At 37.9% G+C, this 24,935-nt stretch overlaps 1 protein-coding gene and 1 long non-coding RNA gene across 6 annotated transcripts in view; both read left to right on the forward strand.

Annotated features, from left to right (window-relative positions):
• Positions 1 to 14,930, forward strand: part of LOC123518614 — a 28,715-nt gene extending 13,785 nt beyond the window's left edge. For 3 of the 5 annotated variants that reach the window (XR_006678839.1, XR_006678838.1, XR_006678837.1), the window contains 3 exons: positions 2,688 to 2,807; positions 4,119 to 4,285; positions 14,790 to 14,926. This is a non-coding gene — a long non-coding RNA (uncharacterized LOC123518614). Of the gene's footprint in view, positions 1 to 2,687; positions 2,808 to 4,118; positions 4,286 to 14,363; positions 14,422 to 14,789 lie in introns of all 5 variants that reach the window. The other 2 variants (XR_006678840.1, XR_006678841.1) reach the window with 2 other exon arrangements.
• A 6,964-nt stretch (positions 14,931 to 21,894) lies between these two features.
• On the forward strand, positions 21,895 to 24,262 carry LOC123518613 (piggyBac transposable element-derived protein 3-like). Its single transcript, XM_045279510.1, has 2 exons — positions 21,895 to 21,996; positions 22,194 to 24,262. Exon 2 carries the CDS (start codon positions 22,243 to 22,245, stop codon positions 23,590 to 23,592), a length of 1,350 nt encoding a protein of 449 aa, XP_045135445.1. The 5' UTR covers positions 21,895 to 21,996; positions 22,194 to 22,242; the 3' UTR covers positions 23,593 to 24,262.
• The last annotated feature ends 673 nt before the right edge of the window (positions 24,263 to 24,935 follow it).

Genomic DNA, 24,935 nt, shown 5'->3' on the forward strand with positions numbered 1-24,935 from the left:
CAGCTGCCTCCCATCTGCTGCTGTGGTGCTTCACAGACTTGCCATGTCACAATTACATGATATCATTTTCACTATCAGGCTGAGTGTTTATTATTTTCATTATATACTGGCATCACCCTTTACTCCACAGTGGAGGACAAAGCAAAGTGCATGACACTATTAGTCACTTTATTCTTTGACTGTAAGCTTCACTTTGTTGGCAGCTCCTCCTCCCTTGCACTTCCATATCCAGGCCTCTCCTCTCATCACTCATTGCCTCCCTCCTCATTACATATCCAAAACATCTTAGCCTTGCTTCCTGTTTCTTCATGGAAATTTCCCCCACCTTCACAGCCCCTCTGATTCTTATATTGCTAATTCTATCCTCCCTTGTCATGCTCATTTGGTTCTTCTTTCCCTCTGTACCTAGTATAGTCCTTCACTCATTGGTCTAATGTGTTTACCATTGTCAGTTGTAACATCTCTTCCCCCCAACATCCAGTGTCACTGTTTAAATCCATTTCTTCCCAATTTATATGTTGGCAGTTTAGATCCTCCTCAAATAGCACTCTTCTGTCCTCCCTTAACGTATTGTCCAGGCAATTTAGCACTTCATTTTACATTTCTTTTTGTAAATCAAGCCTCCATGTATTAGTCTTCAGTAGCATGTATGTTACTATGATACTCCTCCTTTCCCTCCCACTGGTCATAATTGTTATGGTTAAAACCTCTGCCAGTCCATCTCTACTCTACCTCCTCCATGTATATATCATCTTGAGCCATTATCAATACTCCCAACTCCTGTTTTTCCCCTTCAGTCTCCACTCCAAATATTATATTCATGTTCTTTAAAATTCACTTGGATGTCTTTGCTTAACTTTGTTTCTATTATACATACCACATCTGGTCCTATTTCCAATATATAATCTTTCACTTCCAATATTCCTGATATACATCCATCTATGTTTGTTTACATGACTCTTAATACTTTCTTTCCCTTTCCCGAATATACCATTTCCTCAGCCTTAAGTCTAGCACTCTTTTGTAGAATTTTTTTTTTTTTTTTCTCTGAAAAGAGAACTGGGAAGAAATGGATGTTAACAGTCATGCTGGACAATGGGGGAAGTGTTACAACTGGCAATGGAAAACACAATGGACCAATGGGTGAAGGACTTTACAAGGTATAGAGGTGAAGAAGAATCATCTTTCTTCCTGATTCATATCTTTCTTATTCAAATATTGTTATATTCTGTCTTACCAGCCAGCTTTTCAGTTCTCACTTTTATTTCTTCAACCCCTACTTGTGATCTCATTTAAACTTTTAGCGGTCTTTTAGTCCCCTCACTATATTTAACGAGTCTGTATGTTTCTTCTATTTCAAGACTATTCTTCATCTTGGACTGGTGAGATAATTTTCTTATCCATCTTTTTCTCCTTCTCCTTCACAAATTTGACTTGGTTCTTTTTCTCTTGTAGTCCATATATAACCATACACTTCTTTTTGTCCACTGTATCTCTCACAAACTCTTCCTTTTCGATCATTTGTATGACTATGTCCTTTGTTTTCTCTTTTTTGTTGGTTAACTACTTAGATATGAAGCTGAGGAAATGGTATATTCAGGAAGGGGAAGAAAAAAGTTAGTCATGTATACAAACATAGATGGATTTGTATCAGGAATGTTGGAAGTGAGAGATTATATACTGGAGAAAGGACCAGATGTGATATGTACAACAGAAACAAAGTTAAGTGAAGACGTCCATGCAAATTGTAAAAGAGCAGGGATATAATGTTTGGAGGAGAGACAGAAGGGGAAAAGCAGGAGGAGCACTAGGAGTACTGATAATGGCTCGAGAGAATATATACATAGAAGAGGTTCAATATGGAGATGGACTGGTGGAGGTTTTAAGCATAACAATTAGTATCAGTGGGAGGAAAAAAGAGTAGTATCCTAGTAACATATGTGACACTGAAGACAAATACATGGAGGCTTGATATACACAAGGAAATGCAAAATGAAGTGCTAAATTGCTTGGACAATATATTAAAGAAGAACAGAAGAGTGCTACTTGTGTGGGATCTAAACTGCAAACATGTAAATTGGGAAGAAATGGATGTAAGTCATGCTGGACAATGGGGGGAAGTGTTACAACTGGCAATGGAAAACACAATGGACCAATGGGGTGAAGGACTTTACAAGGTATAGAGGTGAAGAATCATCTATAAGCTAGATTTGATATTTTCATTAAAAACCAGAGCCTTGTCCAACCATTAAATACGATAGCCCAATGGGAATAAATTATCACGTGATTCCAGAAATTGAATTAGAGGGTCAGGAAATTTTAAAATGTAATGGACACTAAAAAGAAAGACTGAATCATGCCAAGACAAATTTTGAAGGATAAACAAATTACTGTGGTAGTATTGACTGGAAGGACACCATGCCAGGCTTTGTTTATGTATATTCGTGAATTTTTTTTCATGTACTACATACTCAGGGCTTCATTGGGATTCTCCCACTATTGCCAACTCGTTATAGATCATTAGCTTGCCTACTTTCTCCAACCCCACTCCACCTTCTTATCCTCTGTTTCTTGTCCTTCTTTTCTCTTCCTGTTTCTATATATTTTTTTTCTATATAAGAGGGGTGAGGGAAGAAAACTGGAAAAAAAAGATTCCTATTTAATTTTAATTGCCAGTCTCCTTCCAGGTTTGAGTCAGCCGAGAGAAGGGGACAAATGTCTTGAAACCTCCCTCTTAAAAGAAGTCAAGTTATAGGAAGATGGAAATCCAGCAGCAAGTAGGGAGTTCCTGAGTTTACAAGACAAAGGTATGAATGATTGTGAGTACAAGTTAACTCTTGTATTAAGGAGTTGGACAGAATAGAGGTGAGAAGAAAACCTTGTGTAGGGAGGCCACAGGAGGAAGGCCTTATTCAATAAAACTGTGTGAGTGGAACCTCCCCAAACATGCAAAAAGTACTTCACACGATGATTGATAAGGCCCTTGTACAGATTAGCAGTTGGAGGGTGAGAAAAACTGGTGGAGACGCCTCAGAACTCCTAATTTCATAGAAGCTGTTATAACAAGTGATGAGATATGAAGTTTCCAGTTTAGATTATGAGTAAAGAACAGACTGAGGATATTTTGTGTAGAAGAGGGGACTCGTGAGTGTCATAGAAACGAGGGGATAGTTGTATGAAAGGTCATGTCAAGTTGATTGATGGAGGAATTGAGTTTGAGACACTGAACACTTAAGTTTTCTCTGCCCAATCAGAAATCTTAGAAAGATCATAAGTCAGGCATTCTGTGGCTTCCTTACCTGATCTGTTGACTTCCTGAAGGAAAATTGCATGATGAATTTCCCAAATCATTACAACTTTGTTCCACATCACCATTGAGGTAGAAATCAAGGTGTTTTCTATACAAAATAGAGATAGACCGATATGTTTATTTCAGGGCCAATACTGATACCAATTATTAGTCAAGAAGGCTGATAACCGATATTTGGAGCCAATAGTCATTTGCAGTAAAAGGGAAAATATTGGCATCAATATTTTGAATAATACAAACTCCACTTAACTTTATTTAAATGCCTTTAAGCATGTTTACTTAACAGCTTTTCAGATTTGCAACATTTTTTTTTTCTTGGACAATAGAAATCTTTATTGTAAAATTCTAACAAAATGCAGGGAGCTCCCAGACTCAGCAGCATATTTTATAAAGATAAATGAAAACTTAAACTCCTTTAAGTTTTCTACAATAAATAAGTTTTCCAAAATTTCAATATAAATTTTGTTAATCTTTCACTTATCTTTGTTTTAAGTTCAACAAAAACAAAAAGTGCAAGGAGTTCCCAGGTTCAGCAGCATGTCTTGTAAAGTTAAATGAAAATTTAAATAAATAAATAGTTCCCTGAGATTTTATAAAGTAAATAAAAGTTAAATAAAATTTGCACAGAAATGTGAGTCTAAAATCAATTAATAGTCCCAGTTGTGGTGCAAAAAGCAGAGTTGTTCAGCTTGCTCCCAAGTGAGACAGCTTCTTTTGCTCTCATATATTGCACACTTCACTGAAGACGCACTCACTTGGGACTGATGAGGGTGGTGCACAGAAACTTTCTTGCTTGTTTCACAAATAGCTTGAAGTGCCCTTCATTCTGTCTCCACCACTGGAGTGGGTCTCCTTCATGCCTGTGGATCACTGGCTCCTTGAAATACAGATGTAGCTCATCTTCAATGCAGCTACTGGCCAGCAGGTGACCAGTGTGAAGTGCCAGCAACATCTCATCAACACGGCTGCGGAAAGGTGTGTGTTCTCTCCATTGCCTTTTGTGGGTATTTCTGTCATTCTCGTGTGTCCCATATGCAACTGCCTGCTCCTCCATACTGGCTCTTTCTGTGACAGCCTGCTCCTCCATAGTGGCTCCTTCTGTGGCAGCATGCTCCTCTCAAGTGGTCTGTTGTGTGGCAGTGTCCTCTTCCTCCTTCAACCATCCTTTGGCCTTGCTCAATGTCATGGGAGAGGAGAAAGCATGACTCTTATGATGAGGATCTAACTAAGACAGGCCAGCACCACAGTTTTTGTCTTTTACTTTTGAGAAACATTTGTTGAGGCTCTCCTATATGGCTTGCCTGAGCTTTCTGATGCCTTTTGTGGAGGGCCTCTCATCATCTTCAAGAAGCATCTTCAGCACAGGCAGGCATGGAATGATGCAGGATGCTGATGAGTTGCTGTGGCTCACCTAAAGTGTTACTTCCTCTATTGGGAGAAGAGTTTCAATTGAATTAGACACAAGGTCCCACTGGTGAGCAGTGGGGCCTGCATGGAACTATTTGATGGGAGAAGAGCAAATAATGAAGACTAAAGAGGAAAAAAAAACTTGGAGTGATCATACAAGAAAATCTGATCCATAATAAACACATAAGCAAGATATTTGGACTATCATATAAGATGTTGATTAATATGAGTGGCATTTTCATTACATGGATAAAGATATGATGAAAAAAATCATTACAAGCATGATACACCCAAGGCTGGAATATGCAGCAGTGGTATAGTCTCTGAGCTCTAAAAAAGGATATCAGAAAATTGGAAAGGATACAGAAGACTGCCAACCTTACAAGATAGAAGAGAATGCAGGGACCTAATAACAATGTATAAGATAGTAAATGATATTGAAAAGATAGAAGGTTAGGTTAGGATTGAAAAGATAGACAAAGAAGACCTGGTGCTGTTGACAGAAGATGATGGAAGGACAAGAGGACATGAAAAGATGATTAGGATGAGGCAGTGTGTGAAGGATATTGGAAAATAGTTTTCCTCACAGAATGGTGGAAAAATGGAATGCAGTGGATAATGGAATTGTCACAGCACAGTGTGCATAACTGTAAAGAAAAACTAGATAAATGGAAATATGGAGACAGGACACCATGAGCCCTACTACTACTAAAGTCCGTTCATCCAAAGAATCCAGGCCGAAACTGCTAGTTAGGTTGGCAGCCCTGCCCACCCCCGCCTCCCTTAAACCTTCCCGACACTTAAATTTTTCTTCAAGTACATTTATTTTTCTTCACTTGACTCAATAGATATACAAGTTTATAGCTTGAAGAAAAATAAATGTACTTAAAGAAAATTTAAGTGGTGGTGGGGGTGGGCAGGGCTGCCAACCAAACTAGCAGTTTTGGCCTGGATTCTTTGGATGAACGGACTTTAGATACACACACACACACACACACACACACACACAAAACAAAACAGTAAGGAATAGATATGTTGAAGTAAGGAGAACAGTACAAAAGGAATATGAACAGAGGGTGGTGGAAAACTGTGATAGTGACCCTAAGATGTTTTACAAATTCATAAATAGAAAACTAAATAAAAGGGAGGCAATAGAAAAGGTAAAAAATGGGGAAGTATATGAGGATGCTAGAGATATAGCTGAAATTTTGAACGACAACTTTTGCAAAGTGTTTACAAAAGAGGAGCATTTTATAGGAGAAAGGCCTACGGAAATAAAGCAAATGCAGGACATCATTGTTACTAAAGAAGATGTAAGGAAAATTATAAGCAATTTGGATATTAATAAATTAATGGGGCCTGATGGCATATCTGGGAGGTTGCTAAAAGAATGTAAGGATCAATTGTTGAACCCCGTATTTGATATTGTGGAAACCTCCATACGAACAGGAATAGTCCCGAAAGAGTGGAAAAGAGCTGACATTGTGCCTATATATAAGAATAGTAGTAGAATGGAACCATTAAATTACAGACCAGTATTGTTGACTAGTATATTGTGCAAGGTATGTGAAGAAGTAATTAAAGCTAAGTGGAGTGAGTATCTAGAAAGTGAAAATATTCTGAGTGAAAGACAGTTTGGTTTCAGAAAAGGAAGATCATGCATATCCAATTTATTATGTTTTTATTCAAGAGTGACTGACATACTACAACATAGAGAGGGATGGGTGGATGCTATCTACCTGGACTTCAGAAAGGCCTTTGATAAAGTGCCACACAATAGACTGATGTGGAAACTAAAGAAGATTGGAGGAGTAAGTGATAAACTAGCAAAATGGATGGAAAATTACTTAGTGGGAAGAGAAATGAGAACAGTGGTGAGAGGAAGGAAGTCCGAGTGGAAGAAGGTAACCAGTGGAGTTCCACAAGGGTCAATGCTTGTTCCCATCATGTTTTTGATTTATGTTAATGATATGCCAGTAGGAATTGACAGTTACATGAATATGTTTGACGATACTAAAATTATGAGGAGAGTAAAGAATGTGGAAGATTGTAACAAGTTACAGGAAGATCTTGATAAAATATATGAGTGGAGTAAAGAGTGGCAGATGGAATTTAATATAAACAAGAGCCATGTTATGAAAATGGGAAGAAGTAGATACAGACCAAACAGGGATTACAGGCTGGGTGATGAGAAAATTAAAGAGACTAATGAGGAGAAAGACCTAGGAGTAACAGTGCAAAACACTTTGTCACCGCTGGAGAAACACATTAACAAGATATTTGGAAAACATGGATATAACATGCTTCAAAATATTGGCCTTGCATTCCACTTCCTAGATGAAGGAATGATGAAGAAGATATTATGCACCTTAATAAGACCCCAGTTAGAATATGCAGCTTGCGTCTGGTCACCGCATATGAAGAAAAATGTGAAAGTGGAAAGGGTACAGAGGCTGGCAACAAGGATGGTACCAGGATTCAGGGAGTTAGACTATGAGGAAAGACTGAGGAAACTGTGGCTGACCACATTAGAAGAGAGAAGAACAAGAGGAGACATGATAACTATGTATAAATTGGTGAACAAGATTGACGTATTGGACAGAGAATTCATAAAGCTGACCACAAGTAATTATCTCTGAGGACATGGAAAAAAACTAATAAAAGACATCTGTCTAAATGAAGTGAGAAAAAACTGAGCAGTGATGTCGTTGATGCAGTGTGTCAATCAGATGAAAGAGAGATATGACAGGAGTGGACAAGGGACAGGTCACAGAGCTTAGCTCGGGTCCTGTAATACACAAATAGGTAAATACAACACAAAAACCTGCAAAAAAACTACGAATGGAAACACTATGAGAGAGAGAGAGAGAGAGAGAGAGAGAGAGAGATAGGATTATCACCTAACATGTGAGACTGATAAGTGTTTTTTCTCTCTCTCTCTCTCTACTTATTTTGCTTGACAAATTTCCACTTTACCATACCAGTTCATGTGTGTGTGTGTGTGTGTGTGTGTGTGTGTGTGTGTGTGTGTGTGTGTGTGTGTGTGTGTGTATTTACCTATTTGTGTATTACAGGGCCCGAGCTAAGCTCTCTGTGTCCAGTCTCCTTGTCCATTCCTGTCATATCTCACTTTCATCTGATTGACACACACCTCGTCAACAACATCATGGCTCAGTTTATTCCACTTATCAATGCTACGATGCGGGAAACTGTATTTTCTCACGTCATTTAGACAGATGTCCTTTATTAGCTTTTTTCCATGTCCTCGGAGATGATTACTTGTGGTCACCTTTATCAATTCTCTATACTATCCAGTATGTCAATCTTGTTCACCAATTTATACATAGTTATCATGTCTCCTCTTGTTCTTCTCTCTTCTAATGTGGTCAACCCCAGCTTCCTCAGTCTTTCCTCATAGTCTAACTCCCTGAGTCCTGGTACCATCCTTGTTGCCAGCCTCTGTACCCTTTCCACCTTCTTCACATATTTAAAATCTTCATATGCGGTGACCAGACACATGCTGCATATTCTAACTGGGGTCTTATTAAGGTACATAATATCTTCTTCATCATTCCTTCATCTAGGTAGTGGAATACAAGGCCAATATTTTGAAGCATGTTGTATGTTTTCAAAAAAATCTTGTTAATGTGTTTCTCCGGTGACAAAGTGTTTTATACTGTTACTCCTAGGTCAACATTCCATAAAACAATAGAATCCCGAAGCAACGATCCTCAGTTGATGACAGACAGATTAAAGCGGTGCATAGAGCAAAAAAGGAACATATTTAAGAGGCTAAAGGCAGGAGATGAAACTTTAAGGCCACTATACTATGAATTAGTAAGATCAGTTAAGAGGTTAATGTGGAAAGCTAAAATTGAATATGAGTTGAGGCGGGTAGCCAGCCAAGCAAAGATGAACCCTAAGGGATCTTTTCAATTATATAAGATGAAAAGCAGAGAAGAAATAGGTCCTGTAAGGACAACAAATGGTGAAATGGCTATTTCTTTGGAAGAGATTAGTAGAATTATGAACGAGTATTTTTTAGCTGTCTTCATCCAAGCGAACACACAGGAAATCCCAGATAGCGATGAGGTATTTAGGGCAGAGGATAGTGAAAAGTTGACGGATATCCTTATAACTAAGGCGATGGTAGAGCAGGAGATAGATAAACTAAAGAAAGGAATTGGTTTTCAAACAAAGTGATTGATGAGTGGAACAGTCTCAGTGGGCATGTAGTCAAAGCTGAGTCAATAGGGAGCTTTAAAAGAAGGTTAGATAAATTCATGGATGGGGAAGATAGATGGAATTAGGTAGATTAAGCACACTGGGACTGCCTCATATAGGCCTGGCGGCCTCTTGCAGCTCCCCTCCTTTCTTATGTTCTTATGTAAAGCAGTATAAAGAGGCACAAAATGAATTCATTAGGATAAGAAGGGAGGAGGAGAGAAACTTTGAAAAGGATGTAATGAAGAGATGTGAAAAAAAACCTAAGCTTTTTTATAAGTATATAAATGGTAAAACGACAAACAGAGAGACCATTACTAAGTTGATTAACCCTTATGCTGCTTGCAAGGGTTAAGGGAAATACAATATACGAAACATCGGAAGAAATGAGTGAACTTATGAATGAAAGCTTTAAATCAGTATTTAATGAAGAGGGAAAGTTTATAAAACCAATCAACCCAGTAGCACAGGAAGGATTAAAAGACATCGTGGTAAGAAAACAGAAAATTAGAGAATTGCTAGAAAAGGTGGATGTGGGGAAGGCAATGAACACTAAGGGAATGTAATGAGCAATTGGTAGAACCAATTTGGGATGTAATTAACAACTCTTTAAGGGAAGGGAAGGTACCAATGGAATGAAAAAGAGCCAATATAGTCCTATTATATGAAGGAGGAAAAATAACTGAGCCCCTAAATTACAGACCAGTGTCACTAACTAGTGTGGTGGGTAAGATCTGTGAAATTGTTAACAAAGAAAAATAGTTGGAATATCTGGAGAGAAATGAAATCATTAATAACTCACAATTTGGTTTTAGAAAAGAAAGATCATGTAGAACAAACTTACTAAGCTTTTATACAAGAGTAATAGATGAAGTACAAGGAAGAGACAGAAGGGTGGATGCAGTGTATCTAGATATTAAAAAGGCTTTTGACAGAGTACCACACAGAAGACTCCTATGGAAAATAGAACACATGGGCGGAATTAAGGGAAATATCTTAAATTGGATGACAGATTACTTAACAGATAGGGAAATGAGGACAGTGATAAGATATACACCATCAAGTTGTAGCACTGTGGCATACCACAGGGTTCAGTGTTGGCACCAAAATGTTCCAAATATATGTCAACAATTTACAAGAGCATTTTAAGTAGCTACATAAATTTGTTTGCAAGTGATGCCAAGCTTTTGAGAGTTATAAAAAAAAAAAAAATTATTGTATGGAATTACAGAAAGATATTGATAAGATCTGGAGATGGAGACAGAAGTGGAAATTAGAATTTAATACTAAGAAATGCCATGTAATGGAAATGGGTAAAAGTAATAGAAGACCTACATGGGAATATAAAATGGGAGAAGAGATTACAATGAAAAGAAGAGAAGAGAAAGACCTGGGAGTGATTATACAAGACAGCCTGGCTCCAGAAATACATATAAATGGATTATTTGCTTCCACATACAAGACACTAACGAACATCAGGGTAGCATTCAATTACATGGATAAAAGTATGATGAAAAAGATATTAACCACTATGATAAGACCTAGACTAGAATATGTAGAAGTGGTATGGTCGCCATATAGGCAGAAAGATATCAAGAAACTAGAAAGGATAAAAAGGGCTGCTAAAAAGATGGTCCCTGAAATAAAAGATCTTCCTTATGAAGGAGATGAAGCTACCAACTTTGAAAGATAGACAGGAAAGAGGAGACCTAATAACGATGTATAAGTTAGTAAACCGTATGGAGAAGATAAATAGACAAGACTTGGTAACACTGATGGAACAAGGAGACAGACAAACAAGAGGACATTCCAAGAAAATCATGAAATGTCAGTGTCACAGGAATATCAAGAAGTTCAGTTTTCCACATAGGACAGTAGACATCTGGAATGGATTAAGTGAAGAGATTGTAACAGCAGAAAGTGTGTGTAAATTTAAGGAGAAGTTGGATAAATGTAGATATGGAGACAGGTCACTATGAGCCCCGCTCAAACCGTTAACATACAACTTTAAATACACACACACACTTCTTACTTTTATAACTATTTCAGTATCAGTATTATTATCAGCAACCTTGTTTTAAGTGACTAAGCCATTAAAAACACTAAATAGCCTACAGCATTTTCACTTTAGTAATTGTTTATCGTAGGAACAGACAGCTGCTGCTAACGTATTGGGCCTCACAGTAACATTAGTAGTCGTGACTTGTAGAGTTTCTGATGTGACACAAACACACTATTCTTGAACTTAACAGACATTCTCCTCATTGCTACAGTCTGCTGAGCATCTACAGCCAAAGAAGGAGAAAGCGGACCAGTAGGCTAACGTTATGCTAAAAGCTAACCAGCCACCTTCACCTCAAAGGGCTTCCTTGCAGTAAAACTGGACTGAATTGAGTTCATTAGGTTTTTACTCTCTTACTCTCACACACACACAGACTTCTACTCTAAGACTATTTCCATATCAATATTTTCAGCAGCCTTGTTTCAAGTGATTAACAGGCAAGCAGAGCTGCCGCTTATCTTTATACAACGTTAATGGGCTTACAGTAATGTTACTAGTAGTTGAGAGTTGAAGAAGACTGGAATGCTTATTACAATTTCAGGAGAATCTGTTGCCTTGACTTACCTTCAAAACAAGTATCTGCTCTCCGTACCTTTTCCAGCGTGTGTGTATCTTCACCATGTGTGTATATAAGTACTGTGCATGCACAGCTTTCACTGCTAACTGGCTGTTACCGTGGCTCTGCTGGTAACCAATCAGATGGTGCTGTGGGTGGGACAATGCTAGAGACAGTAGTGACAGCAAACAGAGAGGTGCAGCTGCATCAGAGCCAAAATAACCCTGTTTTAAATTGATCTCTTATCAGCCATTGAATTTAAACAAAAGGCCGATGCCAATATGTGTCAAAATGCTTAATATCAGCCTGGCCAATAATCGGTCGATCCCTAATGCAAAAGTCTCCATCCTAAAAGCAGCATATGAGCAGGAGTGTGTGACCTTGCCATTTCTTCCACCTGAATCCATTTGCTAGTCAGCCCTGACCTTTTCTCACATGCAGTCTTGCTATGGTCTGTTCTCCTGCTGCAAGCACTCTCTTTGGCTACCTTTATAGGCAATACAAGGTAATAATCTACGACATGAACAAGTACTTCCTGGAAGAAAAGGCAAACTATACTGCTATCCTCAAAAACATTGGGGCAACAGTGAAGGATTAGCTGTCAAAAAAGGGGACCAAATGGCCAGTCAAAAGTGACAAGTAAAAAACACTTCACATCACTATGTAAAGAAAGATGAAAAAATATAAGGTTGACAGCAAGTGACTTTCAGTAAAAGTGCAAAAAGAGTAGTGACTCCATGCAATAAGGGCATAGTAGGGATAAAGCCCTTTGGATAAGTGATTGCAGGAAGAACATTTCCTTGGATAAGAACATGATCCATGAAAAGACCAGCCAGTTGTATGGCAAGTTTGTGGATGGCAGTGATGACAACCTAGATGACCCTTAACCAAACACATTGGTGACATCTCCCACCAAACAAAGGAAATTTACTACTGGCAAGAGTTGGTTTGACAAATTTAAAAGGAAATTTCACCTAAAGTGTGTTTCCCAGCATGGCAAAACTACCTCAGCAGACAAAGTTGCCTCTGTAAAGTATGTTAAGGAAACTTTCAAGACCATCATTGAGGAAGGGGGGCTACTCTCATGAACATGGATAAAGCTGGCATTTTTTTGGAAAAGGATGTCATCGTGGACCTTCATTATGAAGGAGGCCAGAGCATCTAGATTTAAAGCCTACAAAGATTGCATCATATCATACATAATATGTGTGGAAATGCTGCAGGCTATATGATACAGCCAGGGCTTATTTATAAATGCATAAATAATCCCAAGGGCCCTGAAAAACAAGAATAAGAAACTGCTGCCTGTGTATTGGATGCACAATCTAAAGGTTAGGATAACAAAAGTACAGTTATATTATTACTCTGGACATATCTGTGTGTGACTTCCTCAAACACAGGGTTCGCTTACTGCCATGTTGCCAGGCCAGGTAACAATACATACAGAAGGATACGCTGGGCAGAACTTGTCAAGTGTAAAAGAATAGTGTAAACACTATTCTTATTGGAGTTGAAGTGGAAACTACTTTGTAAACTTCATGATGGGGTAGATAAAATGATGGACCTTATAATTCAACACTTCTTCCTTTGATAGCTTCTCATCTACTCCTCTATCCAACATATCTTGAATTTGTTGTTTTAGATATTTTGCACACTAGGCTGATCCCATCTTCTTCAACCTCTGTTCAGTAGCCTTTAACTTAGCAAATACCATAGGAAAGTTATTAGGTAGTTTAGCAGGATCAGAAATCCAAGGATAACTAGATATCCAGGAATGATTTTGTTCATAAGTTAATCCATCTTCAATAAGTTTCATCTCTCTCTCTTCCTGAATAGTTAAATTTCCCTTTGTCATCCATCTTCCACATTTACAGCTTCCACACTTTGAAAAGCATTCTGTTCCCAAACTTTCATTTAAGAAATATTTTTTCACCAATTTGCCCACATTAGGTTTATATTTTTTCCACCTATTTGCCCACATTAGGTTTAGTCTTGAAATGCCAATCTGTGGTATTATTGCAACTTACATGATTAATTTGCGCATGATATTTTTTTTCATTTCCTTCATCACCTACTCTGCCCCTGATACAGAATCCAAACTCATTACACATCAACTGAACATAATCTACAGTTTTTATGATTTGTGGTATTACAGTACAGTAATTAGATCCTATCAGTAGCTCTATATGCCCTTCAGACTTCTGGATATCTTTCCTGCACTTCAAATTTCTTAGCATTTCAGACAGATTCACTTGGTGATAAGCAACAGTTATTTCAGAAATCCCACAAACTTAAATAAGTTTTTCTTTCCCTGCTTGATCTCTTGAGGATATCTCATAAAGAAGACTACTTAACCCCTCTGTGTGGTCACCAACCTTTGTCATAGACAGCTTTGAGTCTTAGTTTCTTAGCCATTCAAAAAATTATCAGACTGATGTTACTCCCAGCATCATACAATGCGAGGACACAATTACCTCCACTATCAACAAATTCAGTCATCAAAAATGCACCTTTCTTACTCAAATGATTATTAGTGACATCAATTGTAGAAGAGTATATACTGCTAAACTTGGGATGCAAAACTGAATGGTGATGCTTACCACAGACATCTCCATTTACTTTTAATATACAAACAATTTCTTTTCAGTTCCTAAATAGATTTTCTTTTGAGACAAGCATAACAAATTCTTTCTTTGCCTTAAAAAATCCATTTGATTTTCGGCTGTCCATTGCTTGAATGTCAAACAATTTTGCACTTCATGAGATTCCCTATCATGAACAGGACAATATCTCTTCTCTTTCAGATCATCATAAAAATTTTGCTACACAAGACCTGCCTTGATACTTTGCATGTTACTCAAGGTAAACTGGTTAGACAATCTGACATTTGATTTTGAAGTCTCTCTTGTCTCACAATTAGCAGTCTTATAGCTTCTAATACATCACTTTCTTTTGTAGATTTTTCCCCATTGTATGTACTGCTACCTTTGTAGCACCACTTATTGAATCATACTGTAAATATTCTTATAAACCCTTCCTGTGACTTATTACATAAGTAATCAAATTCTTAAACTTGTCTATTGGCAATTCTCACACTTTAATAGCCCATTCTCTTTTCAACATTAAGGGTAGTAATCTCTATACTTGAGACAGGGCAGTGATATTCTCCAATTCTTTTGTTAGTTTTAAATTACCCACATCTAACCATTACCTTCTCTACTGTATTGCAGAGTTTCTGTTGAATCTCCTCTCTTCTGTGCATCCTTGAAGAGTCCAACCTTCCTGTTGAATCTCCTTTTGGCAGTGGCATGGTCCTTCTTCAGTTGTTCCATAGCTGCTCTGCTAGATTGCCATATTATAGTGCAGGATAATGATGGGGTTGGGGCTGCCTTGCTGTATCTTCATTAATTTATTCAGCCTGAAATGCAACACCAATATGAACAAGCTTTTCATTAACCCATGAGCAGTCTTTTCAATGAATTATCTCACAATTCACACACCTACCAATGCCACACACAAGTACATCATGCAACAATCACTGTACAGAACATGTACATCATTAATTTCTTATGATCTCATGTTCAATATATCCCTGGTGTATAAAAATAAATTATCAAGTAACTCACAATATAACTGCCTAATTCCAGCTATGGAACACCATGCAGGCAATATCATGCCTCCTGGAATACTCTGCAGCCTGTTTTGTGCCAGTCTCGCTCCTCTCTCTCATACTGCAAGATTTACATTTATTCAATACCAGTTTCCTTATTGCAATTCCCATCACTAGATAACATTTGATACAGCTCTCTCACAAATCTATACAAGCACTGGTGATCCTTTATACATAATAAACCTTCTAGTTGACAATGTACTTACAAGTACTGGGCCCATAACTCACTCTCTCTCTCTCTCTCTCTCTCTCTCTCTCTCTCCATCACTGTGGTTGCTGACTGACTGCAGCTCTCTCCTACCACACATCCATTGTGTGTAGCATATAAGTATTCACGTTGCCAAACAGATACCAAATTGTAATTTTCTTTGTACTCCTAATAAATTCTACATCCTGGATACACAATTTATCAATTTAGTGCCTATTTCAATTTCTACTTCATTATAGTCTACATTCCCCCTATAACACATCCTAATACCAAATCCTTCACTGTAACACTATAACAAACTTGTGCATCAATTTAACCAATAACGGATGCACGCCTTTATCTTCCACCTTCAAAGTTGCCAACATTAAATTAAAAGTAAGGTTTGATCATCGTACAAAAATACAATAGCTATTATGATGATATTCATAATACAGTGTGGTCACCAAATCTATTAAAAAAGACATTAGGAAGCTGAAGAATCTAGAAAGCTGCAACAAAAATCCCTATAGGAGACACATATAAAGATCTTGTAATGTATTACTATGATTTAAGGCAGCTCTATAATCAATTGATTTAAAATTAAATTTTCAGGATAATCATCATTTTTGCCTTATAATCATATGATCAAATTCACATCAATAATTAAGATCTTGGAATGAAGCCGCATATTGTGAGAAACAAATTGCAAACACGCATACTGAGGCTAACTTTCTTTAGTTTCTAAACCTTCCCACAGAAAAATTCTGGCGGTGGCCACAAGTATATCTCATGATTGATTGGACGAGTTTGCAGGAATGCAGTTTTTATGTCAATTTTGTGATATCCATTTCTTCATTAAAATGATGGTCAATCTAACCTTAATGCAACTTAGTGGAAAACCTTTCATTCAGGTCCTCTTTGAATCCTCTTGCTTCTAATGTTGCCTTCTTGATTAAGTTTTTCCGTTACTATCCATCTTATAGATATAGTAGATTGATTTTCCCATTCAATCTCTTCAAACACTTCATTGTCTCTCAAGTTTTCATTTTTCTTTCCTCATCAGAGAAGGTAATCATAATCTCTTCATTCTCTTCCAGCTCTCGTACATGAGTCACATCTTAAGCAAACTCCATCCAAGACTCTTGTCCAGTTTGTTCATTTCAAAAGTTGTAATATTTTTTTATATTCCCTGTTGCCTTGCCTGCTCTGCTTAATATTTTGACATTAACTTTCTCATTTAAGTCTTTCAATGTGACCTTATACCTATTACCTGTCTTCAGTACAACTTTTGTCTTTCATCTTCACCTGCATCACTCATTTCAGGTTTATTCCTGGTTTCTTCATTAGACACTCACTATAAACATTGTTTTGGGGCAGGTTAGTGGTTGCATTGATCTCATCATCTTTCTTATCCATTTTTTACTGTTCATATCATCATAATCTTGAAACACCATTCATTCTATTTGACATAAATGTGCCTGCACTATATGTCATCCATGTCTTCAGACATTCACCTTTCCATCCTTCCCAATAACCCTTGCAGGACCCTGCCATCTGTCTGTGCTTGTAGTACACATAATTAACAATTTCTACATCTTCATATTTAGTTTTCCTAATGCTGTGAGAGAGCTCTTTTGATTCTTTCATTAGCAACACTTTTATAAATTCTTCTCTAAATTTATGTAGGACATTAAAATTGTGAGCAACAATCTGGGAAGATGTTATATTTTCCAATGCAAGAGGATCATTCACTCCAATGTTGGATTGGTTTGGGTTGAAACCAAAAACCATTTGATTTTGAGAAAACCCATGATTTTTGTGCAAGGCAATCCTGGTGGCTACAGCCCAGGCTAGTGTCATCTCTACACTGCATTAATTTTCAACCATAATCTTTAACACATTCTTTCAGTACTGTATCTAGTCTTTCACAGATATCATTACTTGATGGTCTTTCAGCTGCAGTACACATCACCTCAATACTGAAATTATCATACATACTTCTAAATTCACTATTATTAAATTAACCTCCATTATCACTATAAATTTTCTTTAGATCCCCAAATAAAGCCACCCAATACCTTATTACTGAATCAATGATAACACTTGTACTTTTACTTTTAGTTACACATGCACTGCAGTATCAATTACTAAAAAGTACTTTCCATTCCAGACCTTAATCCATGCTGATGACTTAATTAAAATTCTTAGCCATGGGCATAGTATCACTACTGGCCTCAAAGGAGTTCTCTTAAACTTAATGCAAATCTCACAAGTATTCTCAGTTTTTCTGATCTCCTTTTCAAGTTCTACATCCCTAATCAGCTTGAGTAACTTTTTTTTTTTTTTTTTTTAGGGATGTGTAAATTGCTTGTGTAATTTTAATGCCTTCCTTTTGTGTTCTCAAATGTGAGTATGCAGGTCATACTTCATGAAGCTACCTTCATCTTTAAAGTTTTGAGCCTTGCTGATAAGAACTGAATAGTAACCAATACTTGTAATTTTTAGAGCATTGATTTCACCCCTTTTCCAGTTAATCTGATCATTTCCTATCCCAAGTCCATCAACATGCCCATGCTCTTCATGAAAGTGTTACTCAGCAACAATGCAATGGTACATCAGGGTCAATGGCTTCTGTCAAACTGAATCCTCTCCTTGCCTATATATCCAGGTATTTTCATCCTTTCCACACTTTAACAACCTTTTCATCACCAAACTGTTTTGTAGTTGCATATTCCTCAAGTCTTGTCATTATTATCCATCATCTCTTAATACTCTAACCATTTTACACCACACACATTCAGATTGCATCCTGTATCTGACACTGCACAACCAATAGTCTCTTTCTCAGTCAACTTGTACTACTACGATCCTAAAAAAAACTATCATAATTCTTTGTTCTCCATATCAATCCTTTTATCACAATTTCTTGCCAGTGGGTTCTAGATCCACATTCAAAACATCTGTTGTCTTGGCGTGCATATCTCTAGTTCCATCTTTGGTATCTACCAGTCCTAGTGTATTGTTTACCCCCAACTTCTATTGTACCCTCTCTGGTTTCTGTAATTTGTGGTCCACATGACGTCCTTTTCTTGTTCTCTCATTTCACACTTGAATGTTCTTGATTTAACACCTCTCTCCTGTTTGTCACTAGCCTTTGCTATTCCATTTTTACTTCCATTGCTTGATCCAGTGTTGGATTCAACATTCTTTTAAGTGTGACTCTCACTTCTTTGAAAGTGGTTTCTCTGTACCTCTGTTAACTTAGTTCTTTACTAACCTACATGCTAGAACTTCATCAGGTAATACCATACTATCTCTTTCATCTTGAAATACTTAGCATCATACTCTTTCATGAAGTTACAAATCCTTTCTGATACATCCTGAGAGTCTTGATAGGCCATAAAGTTTCTCCTTTTGGGTTCGTTTAAGAAAGTTTAGTCAAGTTCATCCAAAACAATTTCCTAACCATTATCTTTCTTTTCATCTGTTGTTGAAACCTAGTTTGCCACTTCTCTAATGTGGCCTTTCAACATTAGATGTACTGCCAATGCTTTCTTATTTTTTTCCTAAATCTGTTATTTCTTTCCCTACTGTTTGTAATTTTCAATATCCTCCAGTAGAGGGGATTCTTAACCCTTATACCCCATTAGGCATGATCGTGGCTTATAAGTTAGATCCCTTCAGGCATAATTGTGGCACTTTTCAAACTCCACGCTTATTTCATGCTGCACAGCTTGTTTATGCCTGAGACTATCTGCCATACATCAAGACCTGTCATTGGTCCATTGTTTTCAAGATGTTGGTTGCTTGACTTATCACATCCATTTTTACAAGGGTTTGTTTGTGCTGATGCGAGAGCACCAAGCATGAGCGTGGCGAGGATAGATGCGAATGTGTCATATTATCATTTTTATAATATTATAGACAAGAGAGAAGATATATGTATTCCCCTGGGTATATAAGTACTTCTGGAACATCATATGATGCATGACAATACTAAGACTCATTATTTTTGTCTTCTTATTAGCTTAGATAAGAGTGCATGGTGCTGGCATGATGGAGTTAGATGAGGAGGGTGTGGTGACACTTGATGTTTCTCACCTTGAAGTCATTGAAGGTGATGAGTTTGCTGACACCAGTAATGAAGAAATAATCCTAGATGACTTAGCTGTCAATGAAGTCATAAGTAAAGATAATTCTGCTACTCTCACAGCAAGCAGTGAAAGTAATAGTAGTGACGAAGACACTAGTCAATCAGCTGATGAGTCATCTGTGCAAACCGGAGAGTGGACGTCAATGCAAGGTGATGTTGGGCCTCCTGTTTCTTTTACAGGAGCCAGTGGATTCAGACATCCACCTAAGTAATGCTATGCCCACTGAGTATTTTACAATGTATTTTACCAATTACAATACACAAGTCAGTTATGAAAACAAATAGATATGCAGAACATTGGATTCAGGAAAATGCCGAGTATCTACATAAAAGTTGGGGTCTTTGGTACATCTATGGAACAAACAAGGTAAAATAGAGGCAGGAGAGTTTATGGCATTTCTACCAATGATAATGAATATGGGGCTAATTACGAAACCAGCAAGTCATACTGGGATTATTCTAACCCCAGTCAGTCAATTCCCTAGTCCAATACTCATCTCAGTAAGGAAAGGTTTGAACTGCTGCCAAAGTTTATTAATTTCAATGATAACAAAAAATGCCCCAAAAGATCCTGCTTATCAGTTATTCAAAATCCAGCCTGTTATATGCTATAGATTTAATTATATCCCAGAATGCAAAATTTCTATTGATGAGTGCATCATGGGTTTCTGGGTAAAACCCTTCATTTGAGGCAGTGTATGCTTAATAAGTATCATGCATGCTTTGGGTTGAGACTTCAGAGTATGCATGAGGCAACGACTGACAGCACAGTGATTTAATACACCAAATGGGTCTGTTGATGAAGAGGGAAGGTCTGGAGTGGAGTTCGTGTGCTGAATAAGGAACAGAAGTGATAGCAACATTTCTGCGGCCACCACCATCACTACTGCCATTACCAACACCAATACCACCACAGATCCCGCCACCGCTGCTGCCACCACCACCACTACCACCACCTCAGCTGCTTTGGTCACAGATGATGATGACTCCTCCACACAGACAGAGTTGGCGGCCATCAAAATGGCCATTGAACATGTACACATTTCTCATAAAGTAAATCTCCAGATTAATACTGATTCCAGGACAGCCATTGCCTCATTGTAGATGATGTAGACTTTTCTATTTCTCTCTTTTTCTGTATTCCACTGTACTTCCTAGCATTAAACATTGCAACACCTTCAATTTCTTCATCTTCGTCTGTGTCCTCTATACTGCTGATTGAAGAATGACTGCTGTTCAATAGCTCAGCATCTTCCTCCTCTGCTGAACTGGGCTCCTTTAGTGGAGTGCTGTTGCAAAATCTCTTCCTTGATGTTCTTTTTTCTGGCGCTTTCCTTTTCTTTTCTACAGTCTCTTCTTCAAACTCTTCCAGAAAGTTGTCAACATCTTCTTCTTCCCCAGATGAAACTTCTTTCCTTTTCTTGTGGTTCTATTTCTTTGTTTTTCTTCTGCTTTCTTCTTCTTTTCAAGGATCATCTTTTCTTTCTCCTCGACTGCTTCTAAGAACTCATCTTTTTAAGTTTTGTATATGTATAGCAGTTCTGAATGTTCATTGTTGTTGCTCAATTTCACATGTATTTATAACAGATTTATTCAACAACTTTACAGACTGCAGTGTTTTCATAATTTCCAGAATTCTTAACTTTCTTTTTTTTTTCTGTATCCTTCCATTATCCCTAAGGTGGTAATTTATCATTTGTTTGGAAATCACTGTCTTACAAAATCCATATCAAGAAGCAGTGGTAGTTCATTACAAGAGTTGAGAAATTTGTATTCTTTGGGATCTGCTAGACCACAATTTGTATGCATATCATTAAAAATTCCATAGTTAACACATTAGCCTTTATCCTCCCAGTGTTCCCATGTGGGAACATACTTTTGATGCAATGTTTGTTCATGTTTCGAGTGATATATTTAAAATGTGTTAGCATTCTGGGACACAGTGTAGGTCAATGTTCTATACTGACCTACTACTATAGATTTGTCTATTTACACATAGGCTATGTCTCTACGAACATTTCAGTACCTGTTACACATTCTAGTAACTGGTATTAGAAGGGCAGAAACTTTATGAAAAATTTCTTACTTATGATTTTTTTCTTCTTGGCAGGTGTTCTCTGAGCCAATTGAAAGGATTGGTGTTAATAAAAGAAAAGATGTAATCAAAATGAGGTAGTGAGATGTCGTGAAATTAGATTGTTCCCACATGGGAACGCTATGATTTTGTATGCAAAAAATTACCTAAGAAAATATTTTACACATATTCAGCGGGATATGACATTGTTAGGCTATAGGGTGTAATGATTACCAATGTATGATGCAATTTGATTTCCTTACATCACAGTATTGCGTCATCCTGTTGCGAGCGTATATATATAGCCTACAACCGATCGTCAGAGCACATAGCCATTTGATTCCCAACCATACGTAAGTACAGAATTCTAATGTATTCTCTCTCTCTCTCTCTCTCTCTCTCTCTCTCTCTCTCTCTCTCTCTCTGTGTGTGTGTGTGTGTGTGTGTGTGTGTGTGTGTGTGTGTGTGTGTGTGTGTGTGTGTGCATTCTTGTGTAATATCGTAAAGTTGTCCCTAAAACACACTAATATTATATTTTCCTTATTTTCAGAGTCTGCTGTTTGTGCATACTGTGCATCCTTCTATTATGAGTGATCAACATGCTGTCAAGCATCTTCTATGGTCATGGGGAAAATGAACACTTTGTTACAGTCCGTGAGGCTTGTGATAGAGCAGAAGAGGATGGTTCCAGAGTTCGAAACGTTGTTGTACTTCCTCCTGAAAGTGGTGATCAAGATGTTGAAAGTGATGTTGAGGATGCTACGAGCGTGATGTCCAGTGATGAGGAAGCATTTGAACCAGCTGGAGAAGTGGAAGTGGATGATACTGATGACAGTGAGGATGGGTTAGAAGAACCACCTTCAAAATCGTCTCGAGCCACCGGATGGAAAAAGAAGTCGGAATTTAGGCGTAACTTATGCTACGATCCTCTGGAGAAGCTTGTCGATTCATTTCCTGACCTGACTAAATTATCCCCGTACCAGCTATGGGGACTGATCTTTTCATCATCTATTTTGGATACCATTGTAGATCAAACAAATCTGTATGCTAGGAGGGATAAGAACCAACCAAATTTTAGTGCCAACCACGATGAGATAAGGACTTTTCTTGGCATTATACTTCTCTCAGGGTACCACAGATTGCCGGAGGAGCGCCATTACTGGTCCACTCAGCCTGATCTGGGAGTTCAGCTTGTGTCTGCTGCTATGACTCGCAACAGGTTTCAAGCATTGAAGAGCGTTATGCATTTTGCAGACAATCACAACCTGCCAGCAGGAAACAAATGTGCCAAAATTGAGCCAATCTACACAATCATCAATGAAAACCTAAAAAAACATGGCATTTTCCATCAGAAGCTCAGTGTAGATGAATCCATGGTGCCCTACTATGGACGGCACTCTGCAAAAATGTTCATCCGTGGAAAGCCAATCAGATTTGGCTACAAGATCTGGGCACTTTGCGGCAATGACGGCTACCCATATAGGCTGAAGCTCTACAAAGGCAAAGAAAATGATCAGACCAAACTTCCTCTAGGCATCAGAGTTGTAAATGACATGATGTCGACAATTCAGTCTTCATCCACAGTCACCAAGCACGAAGTATACTTTGACAATTTCTTTACCTCACATTTTCTATTGAAGTCCCTCGCCGAGAAGAACATCAAAGCTACTGGGACTATTCGAGAGAACAGGACAGCTGGTGCTGCTAAGCTGATGAAATCGAATGCAGCCATGAAAAAAGATGAAAGAGGAGAGTTTGACTTTCGTTGTGATGGAGAAGTATATGTGTGTAAATGGAACGATAATTCCATTGTTAACATTGCAAGTAACCATGAGACACATCTGCCCCTGCATGAAGCTACTCGCCGTGTGAAAAAGTCATCAAAGGTGAAGGTAAAACAGCCACATCTTGTACGCAAATATAACGAGGGTATGGGCGGGTTGATCTGATGGATCGTCTTTTGGCTACATACCGACCAGGGATCAGGGGCAAGAAATGGTACTGGCCACTGTTTTTGAATGTTCTTAACTTGTCAATAGTTGCTGCCTGGCGCATTCACTGCCACCTTGAGGAGGACCCTCTTTCTCACCTGGAGTTCAGGAGAGAGGTTACGCTGTGTTTGCTGAAATCTACTGCCCCACGTACACATGCTGGGCAAAGCAAAACAACCAAAGTACCGGTTGACATTCGATATGATGGTCTTGGACATAACAAGCAAAGCTGCAAGCAAGGAAGATGTGCTGTTTGCAAAAAAAATGCAAGATATGAGTGTAGCAAATGCCTTGTCAGACTGCATTACGACAAAGGTACGGAGTGTGCCGTGATTTATCACAGTGAGTCTCAATAATTATTGTGCATTGAGTTGAACAAACAATTGGGTTATAATGTCCTCTGTTCACCTTTGTTTTCTACGGAAGAATGAAAAAAAGTGTTATTATTATAAATATGTACTGATTTGCAACTATAATAAAAATACGGTAAATTTCGGCACGCCTGTTCATAGTGTTCCCACATGGGAACAGTACTGTAATTCAACACTCGTTTTTTATATTGTTCTATCATTTTCACATGATGTATAAATAAGGCATTAAAGTATTTCCACGAAAGCTGACAAAGTTTTCTCTGTGTTTTCTATACCTGGGATGATAAAGGTTAGTATAGTCAATCATGAATTACATTAATCATGGTCTGAAATGGTTTGGATACAGGACTATACATCTTGAGAACTACAATACTGTAAGTATACCTATACTTAAATCCTTGCACATCACACCCAACTCAGTGAAAAGTTATCTGTGACTTAGCTTTAACATTATTGCACTCAATGTTTATGTCACTCACTATCTTTGTTGAGAGAGAGAGAGAGAGAGAGAGAGAGAGAGAGAGAGAGAGAGAGAGAGAGAGAGAGAGAGAGTTTGATAAGAAGTCCTGGGTTAGTGTGAAGTGGGGTGCTTGTGAAATTCTGTCTACATCCCTACATACATCTTTGTGGTTTTGTTTTAAACCTGCTTATACAGGCTAGTATTTACCTTGTGACTGGCTTTTCTTTGCATACTTTGACAGCCTTCTGTCTGTTGGCAGTTCACCTGTCACTTCCTATTCTCCATTAACCCATGCACATATTTGGTCTTTAATAGGCTTGGATGATGAGCTCACTAAAGAAAAATATTTATCACCATGAAATAAACAGTGTAACTTTCCTGACAAACAAAAACAAGCTTCATAAAACAACTAGGTGGCGAGCTTTCTGGATCCACTGCATTCTTCCACCTCGCGATTTTAAGGCGATCCT

Source organism: Portunus trituberculatus, chromosome 44 (assembly GCF_017591435.1).
Source record: "Portunus trituberculatus isolate SZX2019 chromosome 44, ASM1759143v1, whole genome shotgun sequence".
In the NCBI taxonomy this organism is placed as follows: domain Eukaryota; kingdom Metazoa; phylum Arthropoda; class Malacostraca; order Decapoda; family Portunidae; genus Portunus; species Portunus trituberculatus.

What these genes read in the sequence shown, in the direction of transcription:
- LOC123518613 (XM_045279510.1), top strand. Translation starts at nt 22,243, where the DNA reads ATGCTGTCAAGCATCTTCTATGGTCATGGGGAAAATGAACACTTTGTT.